This window comes from Hippopotamus amphibius, chromosome 3, assembly GCF_030028045.1.
Source record: "Hippopotamus amphibius kiboko isolate mHipAmp2 chromosome 3, mHipAmp2.hap2, whole genome shotgun sequence".
Classification (NCBI taxonomy): Eukaryota; Metazoa; Chordata; class Mammalia; order Artiodactyla; family Hippopotamidae; genus Hippopotamus; species Hippopotamus amphibius.
The window spans coordinates 118,524,473-118,544,598 of NC_080188.1; the positions used below are offsets into that span (position 1 = coordinate 118,524,473).

The window sequence follows — 20,126 nt, forward strand, 5'->3', positions numbered from 1 at the left end:
TCATTTTGAAATTTTTTATTACTTTGCTTAATGAAGTAAGTATTCTTTTTTTTTTATAATGACCTATAAAGATTATGGCACATTTAAGTAAAATTCATTTTGCTTCTACTGGAGTCACCCCTCATTGCGAGAGAAGACGGCCACTTGGCTATTCCTGGCTCCCTAGCAAAACTCATTTTTAGTTGATGGGATAATACCTTTCCCAGCTATATGACCAATGCTCTCACAGTGAAAAAAATGACCAAAAATTGCCTTCCACTTGGAGTATACATTCTACATCCTTCAGTGATTAAGGCACCTGCTTCTCAACAAATCATACACCCTCGAAACAGACTTCAAAAACTTCTTAAAATTATCACTGTCTCTATCATCCTGAATCATCAGGCAAGGTCAACAGAATGAATGGGAAAAAAATTGCACTCAGCACAAAAATTATTACATGCGATTAAATGAACTGCTAAATATGATTATATTTTTATGACTTGTTCTCTGACATATTACTGACTTCCTATCTTTGTTTTTCAGATATAGGGAAGCTCTTCTCATCAAGCTACTTATGGTTGACAACAATTCAGTAATTTACATGTGGGGTAAATTATTTTTTTTTTCTTTTCTGTTGACCTGGTCCCTCTAGAAAATGGAGACCACTGGGTTATGGCCACCCATTTCACATAAATAATTAAAAAAAACTGACTCCTGAGATGTACAGAAATCATAAAATATTTGGGGGAACTCTAGAAGATAAAAAATTCACATAGAAAAATGTGATTCAGGTCTTTGGCATGCTTTTCTTGGCCTTCAGAGGACTTGGGAAATTTAGTGTGAGACTACTTCTGAGGAGTTAGTCCAGAGACAGTATGGAGGCGCCTATGTAGTCAACAGAATAAACGTGTTGTAAAAACAAATTAGTCTTTGTTGTTTGATAAAATTTTTTTTAATTATGTTTCACTAAATATTATCTTAGTTTCATTAATTAAGGTCTGTGTTTACTAAGACTCACTTCCCAGGTAGTTCTTTCCTGTTTATGTCATAGTGTTAGAAAATTTAATTGAGTTATTAATGGGGCACTCTATGTTTCTTTCTGAAGCCTAACTTTGTAGTCAATCCTTTGATAAAGATCTGCTGCTTCATGATCTACAACCTGGAGAATAACACCAAGCTGTACTCATTCAAGTGTAAAGAAACAATTAGACTATGCCACGGTGAACTAGCCTAGTCATACTAGGAAATTGGCTAAATGCCTTATGGACAATGCCAATGTGTGCAAATTCCCTTAAAGATAAGGCTTAGGAGAAAACACACTAAGCCAGACAACCTGGCAATGTACTGGGTTTGCACATAGTCAAAGTTCTTAAATTCTTGGTTAGGACTTTACTAACACTACTAGCTAAGGATTGTTGTGTTTTTTTTTTTTTGTTGTTGTTGTTGTTGTTGTTTTCTTTTTTGCCTGTTGTAGAAAATCATTGTTTCTTACATTACAAAATGTGTGACTGAGCTTCTGATAAAATGATGATATACAGTCCCATATGAGATCAATAACTTTAACAATGTAACTCTAGATAAGGGAAGAAGAAACAATTGGGAATATTTTCCTAGACAATAAGACACTAGTAAGGCAGGAGGTCCAGAGACTTTAGGCTACTCACAAGGCCTAGTCCAGTAATAGTACATTGAGAGACCTATCCGTGGACTCTTCACTGGACCTGGGAAGGAGCATTCCTGACACCATGGGGCAAAATGGACATGAAATGGCTCCAAGTCAAGGTCGAATGTATGGCCATGAAGTTTCCTGCCAACTGGAAACTGGCACTTGCCGTCTGCCTCTACAAAGAATAAATAGGGAGCCACTGCAGCTGCTGACCCTCAACACGTCCTGAAAGCAGTTCAGGGCAAAGATCAGAAACATGACACTCTGTGCTTTAGGAAAACTGAAAGAACAGGGCTTCCGATAGTTAGATATTTCTGGGTAGGGATTTTTATGAGCTCAATTTCTTGCCTGTTCTCATACCTAGAGAAACACTAAAATCATTAAGAGTGACAACTGCTTTGGTTTATGTGTTAATACCGCATTACAAATTAAAACCCTAGAGCTTTCTGGCCTTTGGTTGGATTTGGGGCTTGGTGAAGAGTATGAGACTCTGGGGGAGCTCTTGATAATTAATGTTCCATGGTGTCAGGAGTTCTCAGTGGCCCAACATCCTGGACACTGCTCTGCTGTGTCAGAGGTCCTGGTTTGACCCTCAGCCAGCACACCAAGACCCTGGAAGCTGCACAGGATGGAGAAAAAGGAGGTAGAAGGAGAGCACAGGAAAAAAGGAAGAAAAAAAGGGAAGAATGGCAAAGGACAGACAGAGCCCCAATATTGGTGATAAAAGCAACTTTAACCAGTGAATATCACACAAGGAGATGTGCACACTTGCACTTGCAAAAACAGAAGAGGGAAAGAAACCAAAGAGAAGAAGAAAAGAGAGAGAAAAGAAAAGAAAAAAGGGAGTACTCATACAATTATAAGCAAATCTACATTCAGATATATACACTAAAGATTTAACTAACAAATACCTAAAACCAGAAACAAGACAAACACACCAAGAAGTCCTCCAATACTTCCAGCTATGGCGCTGCACCTGCTGTAGAGAAGACTGTGGAGAGCTCAGAATGTGACCTGGAATTTGTCCTGTGTGTATTTGTCCCAAGTCCCCAGTAGCCCCTATGTCTACACTGTCTGTTGTAGAAACACTCATCTATTCAGGTGATCCACAGGTTTAGTTTCTCTCAAGCCTGTTGTGGGTATTAAATCTGCTCCTCCTGCAGCTGTTTCCCTTTCTCATCTTGGTCCTTCAGTCCTCAGTGATCAGTTTGGGTTTTGGTCCCTTTTTTGCATATGAGTTGGTCTCCAGAGTTCATATATTCATTGGAATATTACTCAGCTATGAAAAGGCATGAAATTGAGTTATTTGTAGTGAGGTGGATGGGCCTAGCATCATTCATACAGTGCAAAGTAAGCCAGAAAGAGAAAAACAAATACCATATGCTAACTCATATATAGGGAATCCAAAAAAAGGTACTGATGAACCCAGTAACAGGGCAGGAATAAAAATGCAGCTGTAGAGAACAGACCTGAGGACACAGGGTGGGGGACAAAGGAGAAGCTGGGATGAAGGGAGAGAATAATATTGACATATATACATTATCATATGTGAAACAGGTAGCTAGTGGGAAACTGTTGCATTAAAGGGATATCAACTTGATGATGATGCGACTAGTTGAAGGGATGAGATATGGAGGCTGGAAGGGAGCCACGGGAAGGAGTGGATATGGAGATATATATATATATATATATATATATATTATATATATATATATATGCAAATACAGATGATTCACTTTGTTGCACAGCAAAATAATGGCACAATGTAAAGCAACTATATTCCAATAAAGAGCTTTAAAATGTGAAAAAAAAGAGAAAACTAGAAAACACTGATGAAAGAAATCAAAGATGAAACAAACAGATGGAGAGATATACCATATTCTTTGATTGGAAGATTCAATATTGTGAAAATTACTATACTACCCATACCAATCCACAGACTCAATGCAATACCTATCACGCTATCAATGACATTTTTCACAGAATTTGAAAAAAAATTTTAGAATTTCTATGAAAAAAGAAGTCCCCAAGTGGCCATAGAAAACCCTGAGAAAAAAACATGGAGCTGGAGAAATCAGGATTCCTGACTTCAGACTATATTACAAAGGCACATTAATCAAGACAGTATGTTACTGGCAAAAAATAGAAATAGAGGACAATGGTACAGGATAGAAAGCCTAGAGATTAACCACAGATGTATGGTCACCTAATCTATGACAAGGGAGACAAGAATAAACAATGGAGAAAAGACAGTCTCTTTAACAAATTGTGCTGGAAAACTGGACAGCAACATTTAAAACAATGGAATTAGAACACTCCCTAACACCATTCACAAAAATAAACTCAAGATGCATTAAAGACCTAAATGTAAAACTGGACACTGTGAAACTCTTAGAGGAAAACATAGGAAAAACAGTTTTTGTCATACATCACAGCAAGGTTTTTGGTCCACCCTGTAGAGTCATAAAAATAAAACAAAAATTAAAAAATGGGATCTAATGAAACTTAAAAGCTTTGCACAGGAAAGGAAACCATAAACAGGAAGAAAAGACAACCCTCAGAAAGGGGGAATTATTTGTAAACAAAGCAATAGATAGTGGATTAATTTCCAAAATATACAAACTGTTCATGCAGCTCAACATCAAAAACCCAAACAACCCAATCAAAAAATGGGCTGAAGGCCTAAATAGACATTTGACCAAAGAAGAGATACAGATGCCAAAGAAGCACATGAAAAGATGCTCAACATCACTAATTAGACAAAAGCAAATCAAAATTGCAATTAGGCATCACCTCACACTGGTCCAAAAGACCACCATCAAAAAACTCTATAAACAGTAAATGCTGGAGAGGGTACAGAGAAAAGGAACTCTCTTGCACTGTTGGTGGGAATGTAAAGTGACACAGACGCTATGGAGAACAGTATGGAAGTTCCTTGAAAAGCTAAAAATAGAAATAGCATACCACCCAGCAATCCCACTACAGGGCATATACCCAGAGAAAACCGTAATTCAAAAAGACACACGTACCCCAATGTTCATTGCAGCACTATTTATGATAGCCAGGACATGGAAGCAACCTGTATGTGCATCAACAGATGAATGGATAAAGAAGAAATGGCACACATATACAGTGGAATATTACACAGCCATAAAGAGGAACAACATTGGCTCATTTGTAGAGAAGTGAATGGACCTAGCGTCTGTCATATCAAGTGAAGTAATTCAGAAAGAGAAACACAAATATCCTATATTAACACATATAAGTGGTGTCTAGCAAAATGGTACAGATGAACCTATTTCCAGAAATAGAGACACAGATCTAAGAACAGCCATGTGAACACTTGGGGGAAAGGGAGGGTAAGATGAATTGGGAGATTAGGATTGACATATATACACTACCACATGTAAAATAGATAGTGAGTTGGAACCTGCTAAATAGTATAGGGAGCTCAGCTTGGTGTTCTGTGATGACCTAGATAGGTGGGATGGGAAGGAATGGGAGGGAGGTCCAAGAGGGAGGGAATATATATATATATATATAGCTGATTCATTTTGTTGTACAGTAGAAATTAACACAACATTGTAAAGCAATTATACTTCAATAAAAATTAAAAATGTTAAAACCTACTTCTATAAAACTAGACAAGTACTTATCTGGCTACAGGTCTCCTCAAAGTGCCAGGTGTCGACTGGGATTCAGGCCTATTTTCTTGAAAAACAAAATGAGATCTCTTTCTCTATTAATCCTCAGGTTGTCCTCCCCCAACTATTTCTAAATGAGTCTTTTAAACCTACATCAACCCCGATGGGCCAATAAAAAAAGACATTAAATATATACATGACCATGCCCAATGGCTCCGTTCCTTTGGACAGGATAACTGAAGCACTGACTCCATCTGGACCAGGATCAAAAATTGTTACCATAGGTAACTTGGTTCTTACTCTTGCTTTGGACCCTGGTTTCAATAATTCTTTTACTGATCTTTGGCCCCTTCCTTTTTAAAATTCCTGCCTAAGCTTTTCTCTGTCAAATTGCAACAGTTTCACATCAAGATGATGCTAATACAGAAACTCCAGCCACTGCTCAGTACAGAAACTCCAGCCACTGCTCAGTACAGATCCTGTCAAATTAACAACAGAAAGCACCCTGAGGCCCCTTAATAAGAAAGGGTGAGAGACAATGACCCCAGCTACGTAGGGTTTATGAGGCCATTGCCAGCCTGAAGGAAGTACAGAAGGTGGATCATCACCCTTCATACTCCCAATAAAGATTTGTTGGGGTTCATGTCTCTCGGAGGGTATTTGAGATAGGAGGTAGATGGGCCCCTGTGCTGGACAGCTGGTGTTTGTCAAGGGGAGTCAAACTGAAGCTTTGTTCTTACCCAAACACTCCAAGGACAAAGCTAGTGGCAAAATTGAGCTTTGCTTATGTAAAGAGGTAAGGTGCACACACCTTCGATCAAGGAAAACTTCCCCAACTGTACATACTTAGAAAGGCTTCTTGGTGGTCAAACAAGGAGGGAACTCCACTCCATAATGTGTGGACATGCGCCCAGAGGTCTCTGCAGAGGGATCTATCTTAGCAAGATATTGTTCATGCATCTTGGGGATAGTCTTAGGAATGATCAGGTATTGAAAAGGAAACAGGATATTTGGCCACATGTAAACAAAGTGAGGGAAACACTATCCTATGTAAGTAATTTAAATCCCCTCATTTCTGCACTCCTTGTTTGGGGCCCCCACTCTCCTCTGGGTGTGTATTTCTGCCCAGTTTCTGACTTATTACATTCTTTGTTCAAAATGCACACATTCTTCTCTGGTGTGTTTCTTTAACTAGTTTCTGTCTTAATGTGCTCCTGTTCATTAGAGAGGAATCCCATACCCTTTGTCTCTGGGTGTGTGTTTCTGCCCTGCTTCTATCTTAAAAAAATAAACCACTTCTCTATGTGCTCTCTGATATGTTGTGTTGTGTCTCTAATAATAAACTTCATACCTGTTTTCACAGTTTTTGACTCCTTGAAACATTCTTGCTTTCAAATGGGGGAAAGAGCTAGGGCAATTTTCCTACTAGCCTCTAGCTCAAGTTATCTGGATATTAGAATTCCTGGTTTTTGATCCAGTCTACCCAGGAACAATTCCTGGGAAGGAAATGAAGCTCTAACTTCAGGACTGCTCACTGCTGTCTTTCCGAGATCACTGTCATGTACATTGCTAGATCATTCACAATAGCCAAAATGTAGATAAAAACTTAGATCCATCAACAGTTGAATGGAAAAAGAAAATGTGGTGGAGACATACAATGGAATGTAATTCCAGATTTAAATTACAAAATACATATATTTTTTTAGCTGTCCCAGGTGGTATTTGCACCATGCAGGATCCTCTGTTGTGACATGCAGGAGATTTAGTTGCAGAATGTGAACTATTAGTTGTGGAATGTGAAATGTAGTATACTGACCATTGATTGACTCAAGGCTCCCTGCCTTGGGAGCAGAGTTTTCTCTACTACATGACCAGTGAAGTCCCAGTCATGGCTGTTTATATATTTAATTTGTTTCAATTGATTTGATATGATGCTAAAATAGCAACCTTGCACCTCACATTGGGATTTGAAGCCTGTTGTCTGGGACTCAAACCCTGCCAAATCCTGATTGAGATATGAACCCAGGCCACTGAGAATCAAAACCAGCCAAAACTCAGGCTGAGGCTTGAAACCATGTGACTGGGACTCAAACCCGGCCAAAAGCATGATTAGGACTTGAACCCACATTGCCGAGACTCCACCCCAGCCAAAACCCAGATTCTTCCAATTGAGACCACACATCTGGTTTCAGGACTTAAGGAGGCTCAGGTGCTTGGTGTCTCATCCCAGAAAGAATAGAGTGAGAGACAAACTGAAAGGTAAGAAGTGGATTTATTTAGAGAGAAACACACTGCAAAGACAGACTGTGCCAACACAGAAAGGGAGAAAGGCACCAGGGTATAGGGCTGTCAGTTTTTATAGGGTCGGGTACTTCCATAGGCTAACGAGTGGGAAGAGTGTTCCAGCTATATCAGGAAGGCATACTATTCATAGGAAATGGGCCACCACCCACTTTTTGATCATTGTGCTTATGTTACTGAAGCTCAAGGTCTAGTGGAAGTCAACTTGTCTGCCTTCTTGGACCCATTCGGTTCTACTCAGTTTATGTCATCTCCTCAGTCTATGCCATTCTTTCAAAGGTAGTGCCCTGCCTCCTTCCCTCCTGTTTCAAAAGTGTCCCACTTTTGGTCTCTTCAAATGGATTCCTAAACTTTTTGTCTGCCCCTGTTGGGCTTTGAAGGTGTTCAATTATGTGGTCTTTCAAGATTCCTATGCTTATCTTGTGCATTTCTTGATCCAGCCCTGGAATCAGCTGTCTCTTCAAGAATTTCTACATCCTCTGGTAGAAAATGGTATTTAGAGCCACAAGCTATGCCTCAGGATAGTCACTGTTATCAAGTTGCCACTGCTTCTAGAGTGTTCAGTGGTCAGAGCCAAAAAGTACATATTTTCTTTTAAAATAAAAGGAAAATAATTCATTGATACAAACTTGTACTTTCAATTCAAGGATTAAGACCACAGGGTTTTAGTTAAGATTTTGGTAGTAATTTTAAACCTCTTTTTTCTCCTTTACTGAAAGTGTTGCTTCATAACAAAATCAGCATTAATTACTTACTTGCTTTAACTTGTATGAAAATACATATGATACCTTCAAAATCGCAGTAGCAGTATCACCAACAGTAACCTGTTGCATATACTTTCAGATTTCTTTGGCTTTTGTTTTTGGTTTTGTTTTAGAGGGAAGGTGGTTTTGTATGTATGTTTGTCTTTGTTCTTCAAAGATATCCCACTCTGAATGCAAAGTCAAAACTCTGCATTTTAAAGCTACTTAAGTAATCTTTTATTCTCTGGGGTAATGTAACCAACAACATAGAATTAGGCTCATTTGTCTTAATACTCAATTTCGACAGATGTTTTTATTTATCTATTTTTTGATTCTGTAACACATTTGCATGGTTGCAATGTCAAAGTATAAAACAGGCAATATTTACCTTCTGTCCCTGTCCCTCCCCCATAAATTATAATTTTTATTAGCTTTTGGTTTATTCTTCTACTTTTGCTTATTGAATATGTGTGTGTGTGTGTATATATATATATACATATATATATATATATATATATACATATATATGAAAAACAACAAACTATAAGCAGTTTTCCCAATTTTGAAAAATCTAAATAGTATAACCTGAAAATCACACTCATTCCATTCCATGCCTCCCTGCATCCCCATTTTACCAGTTATTCATATGCCATACATCTTATTCAAAACTCCACCCTGGATGTTCATTTCAAGTGTTTCTAATCTTTTGTTTTTACAAACAAGTTTGGAATCAATAGCTTGTGCATATGTCTTTTTGTATTTTTCCCAGGGCATCTTTGAGATAGATCCCTGGAAGTAGAATTGCTGAGCTAAATGTGTTTGTGTGTGTCATTTGCTAGATGCAGTCAAATCCCCTCCAGAGCGACTGAACAGGCAAACCTGAATTTTAACAATGTGCCAAAATGAGTAAGAAGACTCAGCACTCCATCTACCTCTCACCTCATGTACAGGGCAGACTCCCTTTGTTCTACCCAAGGGAAAGGTCTCCATAGATCTCAGATGGGAACACTGGGGCACTGGGATTCCTGGAATGAGCCATTAAACTCCATTGTCTTTACTTTGGCTGGAATAACAGTTTTACAGATAGCTATTCATCTCAGGCTGAGCAGGAGCTCTGAGGGGTCTTTTCTGAGAGATAAGAGGCTTAAAAATTATGTCTTTCTATGTGTTAGGAGAGAAAATGTTTCAAGGCATGGATCCTGCTAGGGAATTATATCAGATGCCAGCAAGTAGACACTATTAAATTTGCTGGTTTATAGGGCCCTGGTGATCTTTCCTTACAAATGGAAGGAAAATTAATATGGTTAAGATGCAGTCAGTCTCTTACTCATTCACCCAGCATGAATTGAACCCCTCTCTTTTCCCTCTCTACTGGCACCTCAATTCAGAAAGAAAAAAGCTGCACACCCTATAGGCTGAATTCAGCACAGAGTTATTTCAGGTTTAGGTTACACAAAGTTTTGTGAAGAGAAATGAGTTAGTTGCTAACATTTAAAACCAGGGGATTTTACATAAATATCCAGACTTCTGACTTCTCTTGAAACTTGTCCAACCAGGCTGTTTTCAACCATGGTTGGTTGGAGCTGAGGAGAGGCTACTCCCAATGGTAGGGCATTTGCTGCCTGCCTCTTGACCATGATGCCCACCTAGCCCTTCCGATTATTCATCTTGCCCGATAGGCCATGGGTTTGTGAGAATAGCCTGCCAGCTCCCTAAAGATAAGGACCACCTGTCTCTTCCTCGACTTTGAAATTCCGGCATCTAATCTAGACCCCAGCATGCAGGGTGCTCCGTATACATTTGTTGGATGATAATATCTTGTGGATGTATGCATCACATTTCTCCCAATAGTGAAACTCTGCAATTGCAATATTACTCTAACCTAGATTTTGAAGCAGATTGGCATCATAAGTGCCCTGATCTGTGCCATCTGTCCCACTACCTAAAATGTTAGCAACTAATCTTTTTCTCTTCACAAAACTCACTCATAGGTCACTGGGCTGCCGCTCAAGTCTTCACTTTACCATTTGATCACTTTCTCTCCTAGCTATCTCCTCTCTTTTGAGGACACCAATACACACCTCATGAAGTTGTATGGGAGACCACATGAGATCACACACAGCAAGCATGGCAGCAAGTGTTTACTTTTGTCAGGTTAGTACCAGTGATTTGTCACCAAGTCGGCAAAAGTCTCCCTCCTCTTAGTTAGTCCACACAGTTCAGTTTTGGTTTTGCAGCCAAGCTCCAAGGAAGAGATTATAGTAGAAATCTCTGTGTTCTGAAAATTTTCTAAGTCCACTCCTCAGAGACAATGATGGTGGTAAAGATTTTATCGAGAGTTTCATATTTCTTATCTGATCTATTAGTGGCCTAAAGGGGACAATTAGGGCAGGTCACGGCATATATAACTAGGAGATCTTGGCCACCATGGCATGCTCAGAACTCACTCTTTCTTGAGTTCTTGGGTCCAGGAAAGAAGAATGAAGTGGCTTGGGATCCTCAGGCTGGTGGCCCTCTCAGAGTGCCTAGTCATGTAAGTATGGGGACTGTAAGTGGCATCATCTCCCTTTGTGATTTTTTTCTTGTCCTCATTCTTCCTGTCATCAGGGTTAGAAGGATATACAATTATTCCCTGGCAGTCTTAAAGTTCAAATCCCACTTATTGATGTGTACCTTCCCATAGAAACAAAATGTCTTGGGGAGGGAGGGCAGGGTTGCACAACTCTGGGGTGCCAGTCATGTTATGATCTATGTGAAAATGGCACTCCTTGGAATTGTTCAGTGCACAACCTCTGCAACTCTTTATGTGCTCCTATGGAACAGTATTTCTCCTGTATTTGCTTCTAGGTCTTCTCTCTGCTCTCTCTCAATTTCAGTGTGAATTTGTCTGTGTCTTGATCTCTGTATCTCTCTCTTTTATCTCTTCCATCACGTTGGATGTCTTTGTGCATGCAGCACTCGGAGTTTTTGTGTGTTTGATTGTTTGTTTTCTGTTTTGACTGTTTCTTGCTTCTCTAGCATCTTCATTTCCTGGCATCTCCTGGCTTCTTTTCTCATTCCTCTCTTCTTCTTCAGCCCTCGAGAAAGATCAGGATGGCAACTTCTAGGCTGTTTTACCTCTACTCAGCAGTGTGACCATAGCTAAGTCACAAACTCCCTGAATGTCAAATTCCTCACCTGTAAAAAGAAGAAAATGATTCTCCTTCTACTTGCTTCCTGGAGCTACTTTGAAACAGATAGCATGGGATGGCAATAGCAATGGTAATGTCTGTCATTGTTGAGACTTCCTGCATATCAGGTACATTATATCCATCATCTCACTTAATACTCACCACATCCTTTATGGGGAGTAGGGGTATTATATTCCTTCTTTTTACCAATGTGGAAACGATTTCTCCAAATGGTCATATGACTCACCGAAGACTCCACGACAGAACTTGTATTCAAACCAAGGTCTTTGTCCTGGTCTTTGCATGGTGTCCTGATAGTAACAAAACACTCATACAAATGCTGGGAAAATACACAGCGCCATTACAGTGCAAAGTATGACAGTCAGATGATAGCACGGGCAGCTGATTGTTGTCCCCCCTTTGCTTCCTTTATCCAATGTTTGGTTTAAGAATCCCTCTAACGAAGATCAAGACCATGCGTGAAACCTTCAGAGAAAAAAACCTGCAGACAAATTTCCTGGAGGAGAACACGAACAGCAGCTCCCAGAATGCCAGTGATGACCCGAATATCACTCTTCTACCCCTGAGGAACTGCCTGGATGTGAGTGTGTTGGGAGGATGGTGCTCCCCTGTGCCCCCTGGTGAGCTGGCCTAGCACTACGGTTCATCTGGAGGGGTCAGGCTGGATTTGGGGGCTGGAGCTCCTGCAGAAAGCAGAAATATTGAGGAAAAAGGACCCCATTTCCTTAGGAGAAGGCACTCTTATCCTCAGCTCTTGGCCAGTGGTGACTGGGCCCAGTCATAACCAGATGGCAGGTAAACCTCCATTTCTGTGTCAAAGATATATCATTAGTTCAAGGGAGATTGTTCTTTCAGAACTGAGCCACAGAGAGACAGGTGAGAAGTGAGCCTTGTGTGATCAAAAGATAATCCAACTGCACATTTAGTTTGAAACCCCAGGCAGAGGACGTTCAGCACCTTTATATCCAAGAAGATACCAGAAAAAAGTATTGAACACTATGGCCTGTGATACTATAAAAATCTAACACTCTGATTATTTTTATTGATTTTGTTTTATTTATTTTTTCTTGTTTTAAGAATTTTTATTAACATAAAATTGACATACAATAAACTGCATATATTTAAAGTGTACAATTTGATATTTTTTATTGGTGATGTATATATAGCAATCTCAATACTATTAATGATTTTAAAAAGGTCTCATCTCTCCTTCCACAATGCGTAGGCCAGCCTGAATGATAGGCAAAAAGTGAATACATGTCCAATAAAAGGGCCAACTGTGAGGTATTGATAGCAGATGGTCTAAGTTTAGAGGATGTGGTCTGGGGTTACCTAGGAGGGCCACCTGGAGAAGAAAACACTGAAGCTGGGCCTTGCAGGGGAGACTGGAGAGGATCTTAAATGAAGGCACGAGGACTTCCCTGAAGGTCTAGTGGTTAAGACTCTGTGCTAATATTGCACTGATGCAGTTTCAATCACTGGTCGGTTAAAAAAGATCACAAACAGATAAAAAAAAAATGAAAGGAAGGTACCATTCTGAGCAGAGGATGTGAGGTGTAGTGGTTGAGAAATGATTTCAGGACACATGAGATATCTTGAGGAAGGCAGCAGTCCAGGAATCAAGGGTGGCCAGCACAGCCAGTCCTGTCCTAATCATCCATCCCCAACCCCCGTAGGTGGTCTATGTTGGCAACATCACCATTGGAACACCCCCTCAGAAGCTCAGGGTCGTATTTGACACCAGCACAGCTTACACGTGGGTGCACGCCTCTCCGTGCTCCAATCCCTCCTGCCGTGAGTACCTGCCCCAATTCACACTGCATCTTATACTCCCCTCTCATCCATTACTCCTTCCTTGGCACCTGAGGGAAACTCATCACTTGCATCTACAGGTAGACGTAATCACTTCAACCCTCATTTGTCCACCACCTTCCAGCTCATAGGCCAGACCTTCAACATCAACTATGGTGCTGGGAAGATTGTTGGATTTTTTGGCTTTGACACTGTTCGGGTAAGTGGAAAGCAGAAGGTGAGTCAGGGCTGGCCCTGGGAGCAACTGCTGCTTCCAAAAGAGAAGCAGGACCAACTGGGAGGGCCTGTCTTTCCCAACATCCCCTAGTGGCTGTCCACTGTCCCCACAGGGAATGTCTCTGGGGATACAGCTCCCCTGCTTACACACAGACTGCCAGAATAGCTGACCCAGAGAGTGGCCTGGGCTGTGGATTTGCAGTTCCTTTGCCCATGAGCAGCTCAAGGTTCATTTTCTGGGAGCAGGGAGAGAGCAGAACAAACAACCGACTTTCCTATTCACAGAGTGTACTGGGCACTTTCATGGTAAAAACATGTTTAATCCTGCAACAACCACACACAGCAAGTACTATGATTAGCTCCATTATACAGAAGAGGGAACTAAGGTGCAGAGAGCCAGGGCCTTGTAACGATCACACATATAGTAAGCAGTGGAGCTGGCCTGAAGTCAGGATTCATGCAGGTATGAGATATTTGGGGAGAGGATAAAACTGATGTTGGGCCCCTGGGGTCAGCCAAAGGCTTCAGGCATCTGGGCATGGAAAGCAGGGGACCACAAATGTGGGAAGGGCCTGATGAATGGATTTTCACTGTAGGGGGCCTTTGAGAGTCCAATAAAATCTATGACCTTCCTCCCGCAAAGGGCCTGAGTACTCTCTCTCTCTCTCTCTCTATCTATCTCTAACACACACACAACCCCAAAAGCATTTGCCCAGGCAGAAATTTCATGAGAACCCTGGCACCGACACTGTACAAAAGGTTTATGTCTTCCTGGGCAGATGCAGGATCCACAATGCTTTGCAGTGAATTCAGTTCAGTTTTGTCATCGGATCATAGTGATGCCAAAGAGAAGACTACCCTGCTCTCTACTCATTTTGTCCTTAATTGGGAACCATTTGGTCCTGTCCTGAGTCTATGTTTCCCCACCTGCACAGAAGGCATGAGGCCAAAGTGACTCACTTCAGATGGTGTGTACAGGAGGAGCAGGTGTTGTTTAAAATCCATAGCACTGCACAAATGGAACCAGGTTTCCTGTCCCTGCTTGGTCTAACCATCTGAGGTCAACCAGGGCACAGCCAGGTCTCAGGTCTTCTCTGAGGTGTTAATAGCTTCTCCATCCCAGTCCAGTCCCAGATCCACATCCCAAACATTTATGTGGAAACACTCACCCCTCCCACAGATCATGAACCTTGTCAACATGCACCAAGAATTTGGGTTGTCCGTGAAAGAGACTGGGCTCAGTAGTCCAATCTCTGATGGCGTCCTGGGCCTGGGCTTCCCCAGCCTCGCCCCCAAAGGCATCACCCCTATCTTGGACAAGCTGAAGACACGAGGCCTCATTTCTCATCCGGTCTTTGCCTTCTACTTGAGCACGTAAGTCTGAGCCTGACAAGACCTCTCTCTAAATCAACTGAAAGATGCTTTCAGAGGCATGAAAAATTATAGACCACTTAATCCAGAAGTTTCCTGAGAGACTCTTTAGCCCAGCGTAACTATGGCCCCAGAGCCACCACCTGCCCTACCACTGGTTCCTCTAAGTTAAGTTTTACTGGAACACAACCACGCTCATGGGTTTAAGGACGGCTGCTTAGTCCAGGGGGGCTGAGGGAAGAGGGAGAGCAATGGAAGGTGTCAGGGTACAGGTTGGAGGAAAAGGCAGCAGGATTTGCTGAAGGATTTGCTATGAAAGGAAGGAGAGGCATGACAGGAATGTTTTCTTCCTGATGAACATTTTACTGGGAACCCAGGACCAGCTACACGATTGGCAGGAGCCAATGAAAAATGAAAATGTGGGAATTCCTGCTCAAAATGTATTAAGAAATTCAAGACAGGGATAGCAGAGGTGTGGTGCCCTTTTGAGGGCAGGACTCCATGGATGGCACAGGTCACCGTCTGGTGAAGCCAACCGTGGGTGAGCCTGAACTCATGCACTTAGTGCACTAGGGCCTCAGCTTTTCTGAAAAAATGACAGGCTACACAAAGTAGAAGACAGAAGCCTCAAATATGGTGTCCTCTGAAGGTATCTTTGAGCACTTTGCTTGGGGAAGGGAAATATGCCCTCTTCAGAAGGGTGGTGGTAGGAGCCCAACAGGCTGTCCAGCTTTGAACCTCTTGTGTGCCACTTATTATATGGTGACCCACCCTGGTCATGTAATCAATCCATCCATGCCTCAGTTTCTGCATTTGTAAAATGAAGACCCTTTTAGTGTCTCTGATGGGTTGGAAAAGCAGAGCCCTCAGACAGTGAGTGGCATTATTCTCTGACAAGGAGCACTCCCTCTCTCCTCAGCCGGAAGGTGTATGGCAGTGTGATGATGCTTGGCGGGGTGGACCACAGATACCACAAAGGAGAGCTCAAGTGGATACCAGTGTCCCAAACCCACTTCTGGCAGATAACCATGACCAAGTAAGCCTCTCCCTCTGAGGGTTACCCCCAGTGATGCTCCCATAGGTAAACACGGACACATGCAGGCACACACAAATGCTTACACAGACACACAGTCACACACAGACATATATGCCCCAACCACAAAAACACAGATATAAACACACAGACACACATATAAACACACACATTGGCACACATATAAACACGCACAGGAACACAGATACACACACACACACACACACACACACAGATATACATACAGACACACACCCAAACAAACACATAAACACACACATACACGCACCACCTATTGGCTCAAAATCACACCAGGCCTCCTGACGAGGGCCCTGACCAGGAACTTGGACAGGATTCTGAGAGGTGTGTGCAGCCCAGAGAGGGCTGCACCTTCTGGACTGGGAGGCAGATGGCAGGCTTTTAGGAACATAAAGAGCAGTGAAAAGAGGATCAGGGAGAATTCTACCAGCCTGAACAAGGTTGAGATAAGGTGACCAGCTCTCCAGGGCTACCCAGGACCAATGGAATTCTTAGTACTCAATAATGCCAGTTTAAAAACAGAGAAAGTCCTTGACAAACTAGGAAAACTGGTTTCCTTAGGGAAAAGATTAACAGCAGTGGAGAGAGGTTGGCTGCATTCTTGAGACTTGAAAGTACCCATACAAAGAGACACGCCCCCTACCCATTGCCACCCAACCCCACGTCCCAGGAAAACAGTGGGGCAGAGGCTATGGCAGAAAGCATCAGGATGCTGGGATAGAGCAATGGCCTGAGAACGAGGTTAAATAACTGATGGGAATCTGGCCTGAGAACAAGGTTAAATAACTGATGGGAATCAGACAGAAACATATGGGTCCTTTGGGGGGCCCTGGGCTAGCTCAGGCATTCCCTGGCCGGTGGCCTTAGTGTCTGAGCCGGGTAGGAGTCCATGCTGGGAAACAACCTCTCCCAGGGCAGCCTGTGTCTCCCTCCCCACCACTCTGAGCATCTGCTGCCCCAGAGAGCCTCCAGCTTCACTGTGTTGGATGACGCATTGCTGGTTGGACACCAGGCACAGGTCTCTGGTTATTCCTCATGCATTGTCTCACTCACTCACTTATTCATTCATTAATTCTCTCAAAAGAGATACATTGTGCATCCACTCTGTGCTGGGCACTTGAATGAGGCACTGAGGATACAATTTGCTTACATCTAGTGAGGTAGACATACATGAAGTGAGTCATACCCATAAGGAATTAGCACTTCTGTATTTGTTGCAAATGAGGAAGAGTCTTCAGAGAGAGTGACCAAGACAGAAGCCTGATCTAGTCTGGGGGGGTGGGGAGTCTTACCTGAAAAAGGGACATTTAAGCTAGAAACTGGAAGATGAGGAGAAATTAGCTAGTCAAAGGGGATGGGAGTCTTCTAGGAAGGGCAACCAGCACATGCGAATGCCCTGAGGCACACAAAAGCCTGGTGCATTCAAGAACTGAACGGAAGTCAAAGAAGTTTAGGTGACCAGAGCAAAGGGAAACAGAGTCAGAGCATGAGCTGAAGGGCTCTTCTGGAGACAGTCAGGGAGGGGAGCAGTTAATCGTGGAGACTTCAGAGTGATCCTGGTGCCCACTTTGTCTCACTGTCTCTCAGCATCACCATGAATGGGATGACTGTTGCTTGTTTCAACGGATGCCAGGCTATTCTGGATACTGGGACTGTGTTTCTGGCTGGCCCAATTAAATATATCGGAGTCATTCAGAAGCTTATCAGCGCCATGCCTTATCATCAACAGGTGAAGGGACATGCCACAGGGTCACTCTGGGGCTCTCCACACTTGAGGTATCAGCTGGGCCAACCTCTCTCCTCTTTATCTAACAGTACCTGGTTCCATGTGACAACATTAGAAAACTGCCTAAAATCATCTTCACCATCAATCACATTGACTATCCAGTGCCTGCTGAAGCCTACATCCAGAGGGTGAGGGGCTAACCCTGGGGGCTGGTTCTCAACTCTGGGCCTTGCAGGAACTCTTGGGCTGCTGTTGGGAGGAGGGTGCCCTCTGGAGTCCAAGTCACACCACTGCAGATGCTGCTGAGCCCCGGAGGCTAGGCCAGTGCCTCCCATAAAACTAATCACTTGATGGACTCAAAGAAGGCTTTGAAGAAGAGAGGGAACTTCAATAATATGAAACCCCCAACTTCATGGAGGCATGAGGAGGCCTGCTTGGGGTGAGGCAAATCTATACTGGACTCCATGCAAATGGCACCCCCAGGGGCTGTGCCAAGTGGTGTCAGATCTGCATTAGGAGTGATGAGGTCTAAGGACAAGAGGAGCACAAAGGTACGTCACCCAACCCAGCCTGGAGAGCTGGAGTGGCGAGAGAGGGTGAAGCTAGGTCCAGGAAGTCTTCCTAGAGGGGCTGAGCTCAGTCTTAAAGAACAGGATGTGGGGAAGAGGGAGAAGAAAAGGCATTCTCTGCAGAGAAAACAGTGAGCCTGGGTCAGAAGAAAAGAACAGGGAATATATGGGCCATTCTTGTCCTTTTTACTTTTTTTTTTGGTTGTGTTGAAGCACACTTGATTTACAATGTAGTGTTAATATCTGCTGTACAGGAAAGTGTCTCAGTTATGTATATATATATATATATATATATATATATATATATATATATATAGTTGTTTCTAGTATTCTCCATTACCATTTGTCACAGGATACTGAACGCTGTGCTATACAGTAGGACTTGTTATTTATCCATTCTCTATATAGTAGTATGCATCTGCTAATCCCAAACTCCAAACCTTCATTCTCCCACCCCTGTTCCTCAGGGCAACCACATGTCTTGGCTGTTCTTGCTTTTGGATGGGCACCTCACTTCCCCAACTCCTGAGACAGTAATTTGGTTCTTACTAAAAGAGGAAAATAAAACTGAGAAGCCACCAGTGCTGGATACTGAGGGGGGTGGCAGGTAAGGGATCTGGCTGACTGCAGTGTATTTCTGTCTTCCCCAGGGTCCTCATGGCATTTGTACCAGCTTGTTTTATGGGGACACTGAGACCTGGAACCAGCCCGAGACCTGGATCCTGGGTGAAGTTTTCCTCAGGCTGTATTTCTCTGTTTACGATCGGGGAAACAACAGGGTTGGCCTGGCTCCCGCCGTGTAAATCCTGGGGCTGCTTCAGGAAACAGGCAGGCCCACTTCAAACACACACTCACTCACACATAGGTCAGTCCTGCCCAGGGATGGTGGTGGACTGCATTTGCTGGTCTGCAAAGCCCTATGCTCAGGAAAGAATAAAAGATTCCAACCCAATGGTGCTAATATGAATGGGCGTCCCTCTTTGGGTTGGGGAGTTGCATCATAATTGGGCAGGATCTAGAACCTTTCCTGAACCAATGTGAGAGGAGCCCAACTCCAACTGGCTCCAAAGAAAGAGGAGACTTACTGGAAGGATACTGGGAATATGGAATACAGGAATCAGAGCAGATTCAAACATCTCAGTGACTGGACCCAAGAAATCAGAGGCCATCAGCTTACTCTTTCCCTCCCTAGCTCTTTCCATTCTCTCATCTTTCATTCTCTTAGCCTGCCAGCTTTCTTCCCTCAGGCTTCTACATGTTTGTCTCCTAGGTGTCTAATCCATAAGGAAACAACCTCAGGAAACTGTGGTGCCAGGGAGGGCTCTGATTAGTCCAGCTCAGATCATGTGTCCAGCCCTCGACCATCCCTCCTCACAGGCACATGGGGTGCTATGATTGGCTTTACTTGGTCACGTTGCCCTGCTCCACATGATTGACAGTTTCTTCAGCAACCTGTGACTGCAGCTGGGGAGAGGCAGCCCCAAAGGACGTGGCAGGGTGGGGGGGAGGTCTAGACCATAAAGAATTGGCAACAGCCCCACAAACTCTACCACCCCCTCATACAGAAGGATAGTAAAGGGTAATAAAACAGAGTCTTTTCTCCCATTCTGAGTGGAACTTTGGCACTGGTCTTCTCCTCCACGGGGGTTCTGGGTGAGGCCTTGAAGCTGAGATGGTCCCCCTTTGTCCCCTCACCCCAGTCAGAAGCTCTCTTCTACCCACACAGTGGGTGTCCTTTCTAGCCCCACTTGCCAAGTGATGGCCCCTGTGGATCCTTAGCCAGACCCACTCCTCCTGGGCCCAGCGTGTTCCTTCCCTTGGCCTCCAAGGTTG

At 43.0% G+C, this 20,126-nt stretch overlaps 1 protein-coding gene across 1 annotated transcript; it reads left to right on the forward strand.

The window, feature by feature from the left end:
* Nucleotides 1-10,768: 10,768 nt before the first annotated feature.
* Nucleotides 10,769-19,096, forward strand: LOC130848745 (pregnancy-associated glycoprotein 2-like). Its single transcript, XM_057727152.1, has 9 exons — nucleotides 10,769-10,869; nucleotides 11,957-12,107; nucleotides 13,204-13,321; nucleotides 13,420-13,556; nucleotides 14,736-14,929; nucleotides 15,846-15,962; nucleotides 17,586-17,727; nucleotides 17,814-17,912; nucleotides 18,944-19,096. The coding sequence occupies exons 1-9, from the start codon at nucleotides 10,769-10,771 to the stop codon at nucleotides 19,094-19,096; spliced, it is 1,212 nt and encodes a 403-aa protein (XP_057583135.1).
* Nucleotides 19,097-20,126: the final 1,030 nt, after the last annotated feature.